This window comes from Desmodus rotundus, chromosome 13 (genome assembly GCF_022682495.2).
Source record: "Desmodus rotundus isolate HL8 chromosome 13, HLdesRot8A.1, whole genome shotgun sequence".
Taxonomy (NCBI): Eukaryota; Metazoa; Chordata; class Mammalia; order Chiroptera; family Phyllostomidae; genus Desmodus; species Desmodus rotundus.
In genome coordinates this window covers 46,444,861-46,460,514 of record NC_071399.1, presented here as the reverse complement: position 1 = coordinate 46,460,514, position 15,654 = coordinate 46,444,861, and the positions used below count along the sequence as shown (strand labels likewise).

General features: G+C 38.4%; 1 protein-coding gene across 2 annotated transcripts in view; it reads left to right on the top strand.

Moving 5' to 3' along the window:
- SETDB2 (SET domain bifurcated histone lysine methyltransferase 2) overlaps positions 1-15,654 on the top strand; it is a 115,300-nt gene that overhangs the window by 86,777 nt on the left and 12,869 nt on the right. For both annotated transcript variants that reach the window (XM_024569784.3, XM_024569782.3), the window contains 3 exons: positions 3,364-3,485; positions 8,595-8,702; positions 15,407-15,537. In XM_024569784.3, coding sequence (XP_024425552.1) covers positions 3,364-3,485; positions 8,595-8,702; positions 15,407-15,537 — 361 coding nt within the window. The remainder of the gene's footprint in view (positions 1-3,363; positions 3,486-8,594; positions 8,703-15,406; positions 15,538-15,654) is intronic.

Genomic DNA, 15,654 nt, shown 5'->3' with positions numbered 1-15,654 from the left:
TCTTAGTATCAGCTACTGATGGAAACCAATGGATTCTTCCTCAAAATGTTCCAGCCCCTGTGATACATGTCTGAGTCTTTATATATAATTTCTAAGTTCAGATGGTGAGGGATGTCAGATTATACAAGTGTATTTGGTCCATGAGTTCCAGGTAATGCGTAGCAAACATTGATATAGTGAGGGATGCCTGTCTATGTAAAGCCTCTGTTGTGACTTCCCCTACGGCACAGAGTTATGTGCATCCTCCCATCCAGAAGAATAAACAAGTTAGAAGAGCCAAGATCTTTTAGGAAACTATGATGAGGGGATGTTTTAGCAGGAAAAAGCCATTAGGGGGAGCCTGTGTGTCCTACCTTGGGTTTCTGTCCATCAGCATTGCAAACAAAATCCAGGTCACAGGACAATGTTGTCACCACCATTGTACTCCCAGGCACCAAGACCCAAGGAACCTGTGAACTTGGGAGTGCAGCTCAGACAGGCACAGAGCCCCCAAAGTAAGCACAGGGAGCCATGCTTGTTATCAGAGGCCTGACAGCTCCGCCTCATGCCCCTCACTGGTGGGAAACTGTCTAGCCCTTGTACAACAAGAGGTGTTACATGTTCTATCAAACATTATCATATTATTTTATTAGGGGATTTTAGCACTAGTAATAATTGTCTGACACTTTTTTAGTCCATGCTTTAGAGATTTTAATATGAGTGTTTTTTAAATAATACAGTATTCTATCAAAGTAGACTTTGGGCCTGAGGTGAATAAAATACTGGGATTTTTTTCATATTTTCATCCTAGGATGAGGGCATTGTATTGTCAATTTAAATTATATTCTAAAATGTTGAAAATTGTAAAGTGTGGCATTGTTGGAGAAAGTAACAGGTCAATGGAACAAAACAGAAGTACAGGAACAAGTCCAAATATATGTAATAATTAAATATATGAAAAGGAGATTTTAAATCAGTGGTTAACCATTATGAAAATAAGTTTGCACTCTATATCATTCTTTACAATAAAATTAAATTCATATTAATATTTTAATGTAAAATAAAATTCTAGAGTATAATAGAGGTATTTTCTAAGTTATGTCCCCCTCACTCAGGGGTAGAAACTGTAAAATAAAAGTTTATATAATTTCAGTAAATCAAAACATTTAAACATTCTATGTATCAAAGAACATTATGAACAGAGTTAAAGGACCATATAACAAAAGGTTAATATCCTGAGTACATGATAAGTCAATAAGAAAATAGTGAATAACCCAATACAAAAAAAAAAATGGGCTAAGGACATCAGTGCCAGAGAGGAAATGCAATGCCACCAAATGGTATATTGAATTCATAATTATAGATTATGAGCCACTTCTCTCTGTACTTTGTGTTCTTTCTTTTGATGTCGTCATCTAATCTTCTGTCCTAGCTGTGCCTTTACATGGTTTTAAATCAGGTAGGCAGATATCCTCTCATTCACTTTTTCAAAGTTTTGTTTAATGTTCATGCCCATATAATTTTCCAAATAATCTTTTATTTCCGGGTTCTTTAAGCTTCTTGGGAGTTAAGTTGAAATGACATTAAACCTATTTTATGGTTTTAAACCTATTAAAACTTATTTGGGGTATAATTAACAGCATTATAATGTTCAGCCTTCCTATCCAGGAGCACATTTTTTTTTATATACTGAAACTGAGCTTAAAACAACTCATTCGTCCTGTTATTCCCCTGCTCGAGAATCTTTCCTGGCAGCCTTTCACCATCTGTTTTTCAAATTCGTTTCCAGCTTCCTTAGCACAGGCTTTTATTTTCAGATCAGCTAGTTTTGTGTCTTCCAATCAGAGCTCTGTCTTGGCTTTTTCCCATATCACTCCTTCTGTCTGCAAAATCCCTTCCATCCTCAAGCCTGTCTCCAGGTTGTACCTTTTCAAGGCACATGTCCATCCCACGAGGAGCACTTCTTCCCCTATATCCATAGTATTTCCAACTCAGAAGTTATATTACTTTGCAGTATTTATTCTGTTATTTTCCTAATTGGTTTTTGGTTTCCTGTTTATTTTATAAGCTTCTTGCAGACAACAATTCTGTTTCATATTTCTTTATGTCCTTGGCTGTACTGTTTGGTACAGAACCCACTCAGCACATGTGGCTATTGAGTACTTAAAATGTGACTCATCAAAGTGGGATGTGTAAGCACAAAATATACTGGGTTTCAAGACTCAGTACAAAAGAATGAGTTAATTTTTATATTGATTAAATGTTGAAAGGATAATATTTTGGATATAGTTGGTTGAATTAAAATTAATTTCACCTCTTTCTTTTTGCTTTTTTTAATGAGGCTCTTTGAAAAATTTCACCTACCCCCGAGACTCACATTTCTGACCTGAATTATGTTTCAGGAAACAGAAATTAATAAAAGAAGAAACTCATCGTTATGGGAAATAAATGCTAAGCTCCAAAGTGGAGTCTTCTGACTTTGTGAAATGCAAGATCTAATATAAGGGAGACCAAAAGATCTAACACTTCTGAATTACGAAAAAGGACTTTAGGAACTTCATCTAAATTTAAATTTTTCACCATAAAATGGGTAAAATCTTTGTTTCAAAACTAAAATTAAAATGTTTTCTATTAAAGAAAACCACATGAATAAGAGGATGAGCATTGGAAAGGGCAAAGAAGTGTTAATGGATACTTATGGCCAAATTAATAGCTAACTCATAGGTTAGAGAAGGTTACCTCTCAGTGACAGGCCAGGTAGGATATTTTGAACAGCTGGCTTTTTCTTTCCTCTCTGCCTCCTCCCTTTTTATCATAGTTTTCCTCTTAGTTTTTTTCTTTCTTATATTCCTCTCTTTTTTAAAAAAATAAAATAAATTTTCTACCTTTATGTATCTTTCCTAACTTATTATAATGCTAGATTAAAATACATCTAAATTAAGGTATATTGCTCATTTACTTCACCCAAAATTTATTTTTGAATGTTGTATGACATTGTAAGAAATTTTTTTTTACAGGTAGCCACCTATTTCTTGAGTACACCATTGTTTTCTTGTTGATTTGTAATGACAATAACAATTATTGAGAGCTTTCTGTGGGCAGAGCAATGTTTTGAAAGCTTTGTCTTTAAATTCTTGCTTGTGTTTCTTTAATAAAGATTTTCTTCATGTTTAGACATTTGAAATGAATTCTTTAATGTTTTTTTAATTAAGCTATTAAAAATTATCATATAAGTTAATTTTCCACTTGGGTACCAATTTCTTTTTCCCCGAGAGTTGAAAATCATAAAAACAAGTGCCTTCCTTCTATTTTAAGACTAGTGGAGGTATTATTGAGACCAAGAAAACCACTTTTCCATTTCTCATTGGGGGTGTCTCTTATTAGGTGTCTTCCAGGTTGCAGAAAAGATGGAAAAAAGGACATGTGCACTTTGCCCCAAAGACCTTGAGTGTAGTGTCCTGTACTTTGCACGATCAGAGAACATAGCTGCTCACGAAAATTGTTTGGTAAGTTACTTGAAAACACATGAGCCCTGGCTGGTGTGGCTCAGTGGATTGGGTGCTGGCCTGTGAACCAAAGGGTTGCCGGTTTGATTCCCAGTTAAGGCACGTGCCTGGGTTGATGGCCAGGTCCCCAGTAGGGGACACGTGAGAGGCGACCACACATTGATGTTTCTCTCCCTTTCTTTCTCCCTCCCTTCCCCTCTCTCTAAAAATAAATAAATAAAATATCTTTTTTAAAAAAGAAAAGAAAACACATGAGTTTTTTTAGGGAAGGACATGTCAAAATAAAAAAAATGGTACTTTGAATACAAAGAATGATGAGTTGGCCGTGGTTTGGGCTTTTAAGTAGGGATTTGGGGGGCATATTTTTCTCACTTTTTAAATTATTTTAGATCTTATTACCTTAAGATTGCTTCTAATTTTATTTACAACTGATAGAAGACACAGGAATTATAAAGAAGCTTTTTAAAAGAAATTTAATGAAATATTTCAAGTATAACAGATACCCATAGACAATTTAACCAAATTTGTAAAATAAGGATATTATATAATATTTGTTTCAGCTTCACATTTTCTAAAGAAATAAACATAGATACTTAAGTACCCTCTACTTCTCTCTATTTCTCCTAAGAGATAATCGCTGTCACAAATTGGTGTTTTTTCTTATTATCTTATATTTTAAATTTTATGCTCCCATCACATATATTTAAATATTTATAAACAGGATATGATACTGTTTTACATGTTCTTGGACCTTATAGAATTTCCCCCAAATTCTATGGATCACCGAGATTTATATAAATCTCACTGTGTTAATAAACACAACTCTGCCTTTAATTTTATAGTATTCTATTTCATAACTATTTAAATATTCTCCTGGGAATGAGCAGTTAGGTTTTCCCAGGTGATTTTTTTTTGTTCATTTGTTTTTGTATGATGAACCAGCTGCCACAAACATCCTTATATAGGTCTTCTAATTCACAGGAGAATTTCTCCAATCTAGGGCACATAGTGAAAGCAGAACTGCTGGGTGCAGGAAGGGAGCCTTGTGCACCTCACTGCATGTTCCAAATAGCTCTCCACATTTTGACTTCTACCATTGTTTCAGAATTTCTTTTTCCTTGCCAACACTTGATATTATGAGATTTTAATTTTTTCCTCTTTGACTGGTGAGAAGGTATCAACCAATGGTCATTGGTGCCAATTGAATGCCAACAGGAATCCCCAATTTGGGGTGTGGTGAAGAAGGAAACTTTATTCAGTGTAAACAGCTCGATTGTGTTACAGTGCAATTATGAAATAGCAGAGCTGTACAACAGCACAGCTGTGAGGCAACCTTGAGGCAAAGCCCCTCTTCTGTTAGACAGCTCTGCTCTGCCTGCTCTGCTCTAAGACATCTTCAGTGTCTTCAGTCTTGGATGGAAAAGGAAAATGTGGTCTCCAAGCCAGAGGGGAGCTGACTTATATAGAGAGAAGTCCCTGTCCCTGGTCCCTGATTGGTCCATCCTCCTGCAGATGAGGACTCCAAATCCTTACAGTTTAATTTGTCCAAAAGCACCACCCTGCCCTGGTTGGTGTGGCTTAGTTTCTTGGAGTGTCCTCCCGTAAACTAATTGATCCTGGTCAAGGCACATGCCTAGGTTGCCGGTTTGGTTCCCTGTCGGGGCACATGCAAGAGGCAACTGATAGATGTTTCTCTCTTACACTGATGGTTGTCTCCCTTTCTCCCTCCTGTCCCCTCTTCCTAAAATCAATAAGCATGTCCTTGGGTGAGGATAAAAAAAAAGCACTGTCCTTGTTGGTCAGTATGGAGCTGCTCAGATTGTTCAGTGAAGGTGCTAACGGATATAGCTGTACAGCTCTGCTTGGATGGGGAAAGCCTCAGTCCTATTGGTTAAAATAGGATTCCAGGAATTCCTTTAGCAGGACTAGCTCAGGTGGCATAAACACAGTGCAGGTGGGCAGTTCAGTGCAGGAGGCTGGAACCTTAATGCAGCTTCTTCCTGAAGTATGGTTTACATGAGGAGACCCTGCTTAGAAATAGCGGCTAGGCTCTGGGTTTTTGTTTTTGTTTTTGTTTTTTTAATTTTCAGCCTGGTAAGGATCCCTTCTTAGTAAGTATCTTCTTTCTGAGTTGTTTTTACCTGCTGTTTACTAGATTATTACTGGCCTTGTGCCTTGTTTGCTATGCTAATGCATGGTTCTATTTTTCATTCCTGTGACATGTTCATAGACTACATTTTATCTTTGAGATGTTGGTTTTGTTTATATGTACTTATTTACATAAAATTAATTGTAATGCTTCATTATATATGTTGCTTTTAATTTTATTTATGGTGTTTTCTGTCATACAGAAGTTTATAATGTAATTAAATTCACCATTGTTTTTCTTTATAATTTGTAAGATTTTTTTCCCCTAAGAAATTCTTTATTAAGATTCTATTTTTTTTCACAAAAGTTTCAAAATTTGGCTTTTCTCATGTAGCTCCTTAATTTAATTGGATTCTAGTATAGATATACTTTTATTTTTATGATTAACCACTTTTCTCAGCACTGTTTATTAAATAGTCTATCCTTTCCTCACTGATTTGTAGTAATGATAATGATAACTGTTATTATTATTCCATGTTCATTAGGTACAAGGTAATGTTCTGGAAGCTTAACCTGTATTAAACTATTACCCCTTGTAAAAGCCCTAAAAAATAGGTATCATTATGCCAAAAGATAAAACTACTGAGTCACAGAGAAGTTAAGTCATTTGCCCAAGGTCACAGAATTCTCACCCAGACTTTCTAGGTCTAGAACCCTCATGTTTATCCAATGTGCTGACAATATAGTATATGTGTACAGATGTGTTTCTGGAACTCTATTCTGTCCCATTGGTCACCTTGTCTATTGGTGAGCTAGTATAACACTGTCATAATTACTATGATTTTAGATAAACCTTGGCTATTTTTTTGTTGTTGTTCTTTGAATTTTGAAATCAGCTTACCATGTTTCATAAAAATTCCCATTTGCATTTTAACTGGAACCTCACTGAATTTATAGATCAATTTGGGAAAAAATGGCACACTCACGATATATGAGTCCTTCTATCTATTAACAGGGTCTCTCTCTCCAATTATTCAGGTCTTCTTTTATGAATCTTAGAAAATTTAATAATTTTTTCTATTGGTGTCTCCACCTTTGGGTTAGACTTTTTCCTGGGTTTGTTTTGTTACTTTTTTCCTAATACCTGTTTAAAATGAGCTATTACTGGTATACCATTACTGGTATAATTTATATAAAACAAAGTGCACCTGTTTTAAGTATATGGTTTGGACAGTTTTGCTCTTTTTAAAAATCCTCACTCAAGGACATGTTTATTGATTCTAGAGAGAGAGGAAGGGACAGAGAAAGAGAGAGAAACATTGATGCAAGAGAGAAAATTGATTGGTCACCTCCTGTATACTCCCCAACTAGTAATTGAACCCGCAACCTAGGTATGTGCCCTGACCCAGCATGAACCTGCAACCTTTGATGTATGGGACAAAGCTCCAACCAACTGAGCCACCCAGCCAGGGCCAGTTCAGAGAATTTTAAGACATGTATTTACCAATGTAAGCACTGCCACCAAGATACAAAACACTTCCATTACCACAGAAAGTTCCTTCATGCCTCCTTGCATTTACTTCCTTCCTACCCCCAGTCCCTATAAATTAGTCTTGTCTTTTCTTGATTCTCATATGAAAAGAATCCTATAGTAGGTATTCCTTTGTGTCTGGCTTTTTTTGCTCAGTGCAGTATTTGCTCAGTGCAGATTCTTCCATGTTATTTATTGCATGTATATGTATTTTTTAATTTCTGCATAGTATTCCATTGTATGTATAGATCTCAATTTGTTTATCCATTTACCTGTTGATAGACATATGTGTCATTTCCAGTTTGAGGATATGAGGATAAATCTGCTATGAACATGTGTATGAGTCTTTCTATGTGGGGTTATACTTTTATTTTTCTTAGTTGAAGACCTATAAGAGAAATGCTGGGTCATGAAGTAAGTGTATGATTAACTTTAAAAGTAATTGCATCATTTTATACTTCTACCAACAATATGTAAGAGTTTCATTTGTTCCACATCCTCAACACTTGGTATTTTCAGTCTTTTTCATTTTAGCCAGTCTAGTGAGTATATGTTGGTATCTGAGTGTGGTTTTAATTTGCCTGAGGGTTATTGAGATTGAGATTCTTTTCATGTGCTTATTCAATAGTTGTAACTCTTTCTATGAAGTGTCTGTTCAAATGTTTTACCCATTTTTAATTTAATTGTTTTTGTCTTATTATGACTTGTAAGAGTGTTTCCTATATTCCTGATACAAGTCTTTTGTCAGATAAACATTTTGTGAATATTTTCTTCCAGTCTCTGACTTGCCTTTTTGTTTTTTCATCGATGTCATTCAAAGAGCAAAAAGTTTTAGTTTTGAGGAAGTCAAACTTACTAACTTTTCTATGTAGTTTCTGCTTTTTCTAAGAAATCTTTGCTTATGTGCCAGTATCACAAAAGTTTTGTTCTTCGTGCCCTTTTGTTATTTGAGTATATGTGTAATGTTCATGTTTAATTCTGAGGTAGATTAGATTCTTTTGGTTTCCAGTAACATAAAGAAATAAAAGAGGCTATATGATAAGGTTGCAGGGGCTTTTCATGGCTCCAGAAGGCAGGCATGCAGGCGGGTCTAAGAAACAAGCACTGGAAAGCCATCAGGAACCCAGGATGTGCTCTCTAGTCCTTGTATTTGTTTTCTTCCCTTTGCAGATTGGCTTGCTCTGACCATGTGGTTCAGAGCCTCTTCCACTTTCTTAGGATAGGGAACCTGATTGTTTCAGCCAGGCTGGACCCCAACCTGGTCCACTTAGCCATGGGGTTGGGGATCTGGAATAGAAAATAGACTGGGAATTGGGGCTACTTCCAAAGAAAAGCAGTGTGGCTTGTGATCTGCTCACATACCCCCAAAAGTGGTCCCTATTCTACCATTTTCCACTCATGGTGAGTACTTTTTTTGTACCATTTTTGACTTGTAGCTTTCACCATTAATTTGTAATTACTCTGGACTTTTTCATTTTCCCAATCTATAGCTGTATTCTTCAGCACTTGTGGAATGTGAGGATCATGATCCATGTAATTATGATAGAAGTTTTGATGTGGAAGCAGTAAAGAAAGAAATCTGTAGAGGAAGGAGGTTGGTAAGTATAAGTGATTTTATTGCTCATACAAGATGAACAGATCCTTGGGATGCCTTGAAAAGAAAGTCTATTTGATTGATAAACCAGGGATAGAGATATATCTTGGAGAGCTGAAGGAAGTAGAACCTTTATTGGAAACTCATATTGGCTGAACATTTAATATTTTAAGATAAATGACAAAATGCTTCATCAGCAAAGTAGATATGAGTTAGAATGCCTTTGACTATAAGTAGAAGGAATACCAACTTAAACTGGCTTTAACAAAAAGGATGCTTATTTTCTCACTTAGCCAAAGGAGAAACAGCCTTCAAGGCTGGTTGATTCAGTGGCTCAATGATGTTATCAAGAGCCTATCACGCTCTCCGCCTTCCTATCCACAAAATCCTGTTGTGTTCATAGAATGGCTACAGGCAGCAACTGAATCATTGGGCTTTCTTGTTCCTATTTAAGGAAAGAAAAATTTCATCCCCAAACATGGAATAAGAGCCCTTCTGAGAGTTTAATTGGGCCACACCCTTCTTCCTGCACCAATTGCTAGAGGTCACTATAACTAGTCAGGATCTACTCTTGCAGCTGGGGTCAGCTCCCAGTGATAAGGAATATTGCTGAGGACTTACCCTGCTGGGCCCATTGCATTAGAGTTCCTCCGTGAAAGGCCCTTCACAGCAAGTATTAGTACCTAAAGCCCTTACCACCACCATGATAAGGTTAATGATCTGAGAAATATTTATTTAGCCCTTGCCGAGGTGTCCGCATATGCATGGATGGTTTCTTCACAGCTTGATGTGCTTTGAGAAGAGTCAGCACAGGGTGCTCAGCAAGCAGGTACCTCATTGTAGCTAGGGCTCATGAATCCTTCCTAGTTGGGTGAAAATGAAGATGAGGAATGGGGAATTCAGAAGAGGGAACAGGATGTGCAAAAGTGTGGAAGGCAAGAATGACATGGCACATTTATAATACTGTAAGCATATCTCCATTATCTGTATTGACTTCATGGAATTCCGTAGGATATTCCAGAGTGCATGAAACCATTCCCTTGTTGTTAGATAATGAGTTGATTTTGGTTTCTCACTGTAACAACTAATGCTGCAGTAAACATCCTTGTACATATATCCTTGTGTACTTGTTTGAGTGTTACTATAGAGCATATTCCAAGAAGTGGAATGTCTGAGTCAAAGAGAATGCTCTTTAAAAATTTTAAAACATGCTGATAAACTGTCACCCAGGAAGGTTGTACCACTTTATACTTCTGTACATAGTGGATGAAAGAGCACTGCACCCAACCCTTGACAAAAATGAATGTCCAAACTTACTAATTTTTGTCAGTCTGAAAGAAAATTTTATCTTGCATATCCCTGGTCACTGGAGAGATTGAACATTATTTTTCTTTAGGCTTCTCTTACCCTCTCAGCTCACCCAGCTCCAGCAGTTCTTCAGTGATCCCTTTACAGTAAATGGCCCCACATCATAACCATGATCCCTCATTGCAGTCACTCTCTTCCAAACACCCTGGACTTCTCCCTACCCCCCATTTCCTTACTCTCCTAGTAAAGCCCCAATCCCAGTGAAATGCATCTGTCTGTTGCCTGCTTGTCTGCATGTGCTGAGTAGCGCCTACACTTGAGTAGTTGGGAATTGGAGAAAACCCACAAATGTGTTGGCTGATCTTACTAGATTCATGGCTACAGACCTCAAACAGACCCTCAATACTTCACTCTCCACATTTACTGTTTCTTATTCTCATCTCTCTTTAAAACCTCTCCCCATCTCAACTTCCCATTCCCACGTTAATAACTACACCTGATTTTTAATAGACTTTATATTTTAGAGCAGTTTCAGGTTCACAGAAAAATTGAGGGGAAGGTTCAGAGATTTCCCATGCCCTCACACATGCACAGCCTTCCCCACCATCAACATACCCCACCAGAGGGTGCATGTGTTACATAGTAATAAACCTACACTGACAGATTATAAGCACCCACTATCCATAGTTTACATTAGGGTTCATTCTTGTACATTTCTTTGCCTGGTTTTTACTGAGAAGATGGCAGCTATTAGATAGGAGATCCTACTATCCAAACCACCAACCACCTACCTCTGTCTCACCTGGACCACTGTCCTGTGAAAGCTAACTCTCCTTTTGGACTTTGGGACTAGTCCCTCCCCTTCTTAAGGAGTAGACCCTTATGAACATGATCAACAGATCATGTCATCTTTAAAAAAAAAGTCCCTTACACACAAAAAATTTGTCAATTACAATATCACTTCTCTGTCCTTTGTTGACCTTTTAGCAGTATTCATTACACAGTTGTCTGTGCCCTGCATCGTGAAGCACTTTATTCTTTTGACCTCCTGGACACAATCTACTAGTGTATCTCTTACTTCTGGCTGTGTTTCCTAGGCACTTTGGCTGTTTTTCCTTCTCAACCTCTAAAGTTTGGAGTGCCCAGTGCTCTTCCCTGGGCTCCTTCTTCAATGGGAACAGCCTTCTTAAATGACCTCATCTGGTTCTCTTTGCTTTAATACCGTACATATGCCAGTGATTATATCTCCAACCCTGATGGCCAGCCTGACACAGCTACATGGATATCTAACAGCATCTCATATTACACTGGCAAAAAAAAGAACACAGTTCCATCCCCTACACACACACATATCTATACTCCATCCAAACCTGTTCACTCTTCACCTCAATAAACAGCACATCATTCATCTGTCATTATCTCATCAACCTCCCAGCCCAGCATCAAGCCCGTCAGTGCCACCCTATAGACCTTGCATTCTCCACTTCTCTGTATCACTGCTCTGCTTTAATGAAGTCGCTGGTGTCCCTCTTTTGGATGGTTAGTGAACACTACTGATACTTGTCTTGCTTTCTCTCATGCTCATTCTTAACCCAGCCCATTCCCCACACAGCAGCCAGAATAGTGTCTTAAAAAAAATACTGTTCACTTTATGCTCCCTGTTTAAGGATCATAAAGTGCTTCTTATAAGGATATCCCCTTGTAAGGATAAAACCCCAGCTCCTTACTCTGGCTCATAAGCCCTACATGTCGCAGCCCTTACTACTCCTTAGATCTTATCCCAGACTCTCCCGTTGCCTTCCTTTCTGTTTCTACAACACTAGCATCCCCTGCCCCCCACTGTCCTTCCAGTAAGCTTGCCAGTGGAGAAGCTCATTCTTGCTCCCAGAACAATAAGGCCTTCTGCTTAGAATGTCCTTCTCTTTGTTTTTTGTTTTGTTTTGTTTTGTTTTTGTATGCTAGGAGCTCTTACTATTCACATCTAAGCCTCTTTATCACCTACTCAGAGACACCCTTACTGATCACCTAGTCTGAAGTACAGACCCAGAGATATTGTGTCACTTCACCTTGTGCTGATACTCTACAAAGCATATATCACTGTGTTTTTAAGTTTGTTTTATGTGACCATTGTCTGTGTCCACTAGAATGTTAACTCTTTCTGGGCTGGTAGCTTATCCACTATTGTTTCCTCATCCTAGAACAGTACCTGCCACATCACAGCTACTCAATAGTCTTTAAATGAATGAATGTTTATTAGTCACTGTGTTTCTTCTCTGATTTGCTACTTCTCATTTTTCTATGGATTAGCAGTCTTAACCCTCTGTCAAATATGCAGCAAACATTTTTCTTTCAATCTTTTCCTTTGTATTTTAATGGTATCTACCACCATAAAAATAGAAGTTTAAATGTTTTATATGTATAGTCAGATCTATCTGTCTTTTTCTTTGTAGCTTTTGGGTTTCCTGCCCTGTTTAGAAAGTCTTCCTTATCTCAATATCATGCTTTTTTTTCTTTCTCTGATATTTTCTAATTTTTTTAATTTTGTTTTTTTAAATATAGTTTTAGCTTTAATCCATGTGGAATTTATTTGGGAATATATTGTGAGGTAGAGAACTAACTTTTTTTTTTCCTGCAGATATGGCCAGATGGCCCCCAAAATTAAATGATCATTTTTTGTGCCCTGATTTAAAATTCTATCTTTAGCATAATCTAATTTCTCAGTCATATTTGAATTTTCTTTACTTATATGGCTGCTTGTGCTGACCTTGGGATATTGTGTGAGCTGTCTCCTGTTTTGCAAGATGGTTTCTTTGTGCTTCCACTTCATGCAGCCAGAGTGTGATATAAATCAGCCTTGGTCGTGGCTCAGATTCCCCTAAACTGGTTAGATTCCAGTAGCCACATACTGTCCTTCCAGCCATTTCTATACCACCTCCATATGTAAAATACCAGAACAACAGACTAATATATAAAGCAAGAGAGCAAATAAATTGAACTAAGTAAAACCTTATTACTCAGGTGTTTTTTGTTTTGTTTTTTTTTTAATTGAAAATTTGGGGCCCTACTACATAGATTCCAGAAAGGTTTCACTTTATTTCATGTTGTTCTCAGTCTTAATTCTGTAAACAGTCATTGTTTAAGAATCTGGGTCTAAGAGGAATTGGTTAGCTGGAGATCATACAGCTCTTAGTGGCAGGGCCAGGTGCTGTCCTAGCCACAGACTCAGTGTCCATAACAGGCCCCCATGCCTATGCCTGGAAAATTTTGCCAACCCTGCGTTTTGAAAATCTCTTTTTAAAAGAGAGAAAGAGATTATTATTTTTTCTTTTTTTAAAAAAAATATATTTATTGATTATGCTATTACAGTTGTCCCATTCCCCCCCACTCCACTCCATCCTGCCCACCCCCCTCCCTCCCACATTCCCCCCCCCATAGTTCATGTCCATGGGTCATACTTATAAGTTCTTTGGCTTCTACATTTCCTACACTATTTTTACCCTCCCCCTGTCTATTTTCCACCTATCATCTATGCTACTTATTCTCTGTACCTTACCCCCCTCTCCCACACCCACTCCCCTATTGACAACCCTCCATGTGATCTCCTTCTCTATGGTTCTGTTCCTGTTCTAGTTGTTTGCCTAGTTTGCTCTTGTTTTTGTTTTAGGTGTGGTCGTTAATAACTGTGAGTTTGCTGTCATTTTTACTGTTCCTATTTTTGGTCTTCTTTGTCTTAGGTAACTCCCTTTAACATTTCATATAATAAGGGCTTGGTGATGATGAGCTTCTTTAACTTGACCTTATCTGAGAAGCACTTTATCTTCCCTTCCATTCTAAATGATAGCTTTGCTGGATACAGTAATCTTGGATGTAGGTCCTTGCGTTTAATCTTGGGTAATGTAATGATGATGTGCCTTGGTGTGTTCCTCCTTGGGTCCAGCTTCTTTGGGACTCTCTGAGCTTCCTGGACTTCCTGGAAGTCTATTTCCTTTGCCAGACTGGGGAAGTTCTCCATTATTTGTTCAAATATGTTTTCAATTTTTTGTTCTTCCTCTTCTCCTTCTGGCATCCCTATAATTCGGATGTTGGAACGTTTCGAGATGTCCTGGAGGTTCCTATGCCTCTCCTCATTTTTCTGAGTTCTTCTTTCCTGGTTGTATGTTTTTTTCTTCCTTCTGGTCCACACCGTTGATTTGAGTCCCAGTTTCCTTCGCATCAATATTGGTTCCCTGTACATTTTCCTTTGTTTCTCTTAGCATAGGCTTCATTTTTTCATCTACTTTTCGAACAGATTCAACCAATTCTGTGAGCATCTTGATAACCAGTGTTTTGAACTGTGCATCCGATAGGTTGGCTATTTCTTCCTTGCTTAGTTGTATTTTTTCTGGAGCTTTGAAGTGTTCTGTCATTTGGGCCTTTTTTTTTTGTCTTGGCGATTCTGTTACTTTAAGGGGCGGAGCCTTAGGTGTTCCCCGGGGCGGGGTAACACTGGTCGCTGTGCTGTGATGCTGTACGTGGGGGAGGGGCCGAGAAGGAGCAATGGCGCCTGCCTCACTCTCCTCCGGATTTCAATCTTTCACTCCGATACCCACAATCAAACTGGGCCACTCCGGTGCTGGTTTCCGAGTGGGTGGGCCTGTGCACACTCAAGGCCCCTGTGGGTCTCTCCAACAACCTCTCCTGTGAGGCTGGGAGTCTCTCCTGCTGCCGCCCCAACCCCCAGGGGCGTTTTCAATCAGAGGTTTGAGGCTTTATTTCCCCGAGCTAGAGCCCTAGGTTGCGCAGTCTGTTTCGATCCCCGCAGTTTGCCCGGTTTATCTGTGCAAGAATGTGGGGCCGCGGGGTGCTGCCCACTGCTCAGCCTGCCCCGTTCTCCGCCACTCTGAGTTCGGCCCTCTCGGTTTATCTGTGCACCAATGTGGGGCCGCAGGGTCTGCTAGTGCTCAGACTGCCTGCCCCGTTCGTCCCACACTCTCCCAGTCTCAGTCCCGCCACAGCCACGAGAGTCCTCTCGACCATGGTGCCCGTCTCCGCCCCTCCTACCGGTCTGGATGAATTGTTTATTTTGTGTTTCCTTGGTGTTGGACTCCCTTGCCGTTCGATTTTCTGTCAGTTCTGGTTGTGCAAGGAGGCGCAGTGTGTCTACCTACGCCACCATCTTGGTTCTCAATGCCGAGATTATTATTTTTTAAAAACAAAAAGGGTTTTCTGCTTTTAATCAAATCATTACAAAATAGTCTGTGCCAAGCATTCTAGTTTGCTAAGCGACCAAATGTAAGTAATATATCTGAGGATGTTAGGGCTGCTGACTTAAAAATAACACTTAACGACATGTTTAACTTTAAATTTTAGGAAGGATTATAAAAAACCGGTGCCTACTCAGTAAAATTTATTCTTTTGTAGAAATGCACATTTTGTGGTAAAAGAGGAGCTACCGTGGGATGTGATGAAAAAGCCTGTGCCAAGAATTACCACTTTTTCTGTGCCAAGAATGACCATGCAGTTCTACACACTGGATCTGAAGGAATTTATAAGTATTTAATAAAACAGTTTTAAAGCTTCATTTGGGGGACTTGAATAAGGAATGGTTAGATTAAGGCAAGGAGATTTTTAAGCTAATGTTACACAAGTTGTTTCCAAGTAAGAACTTG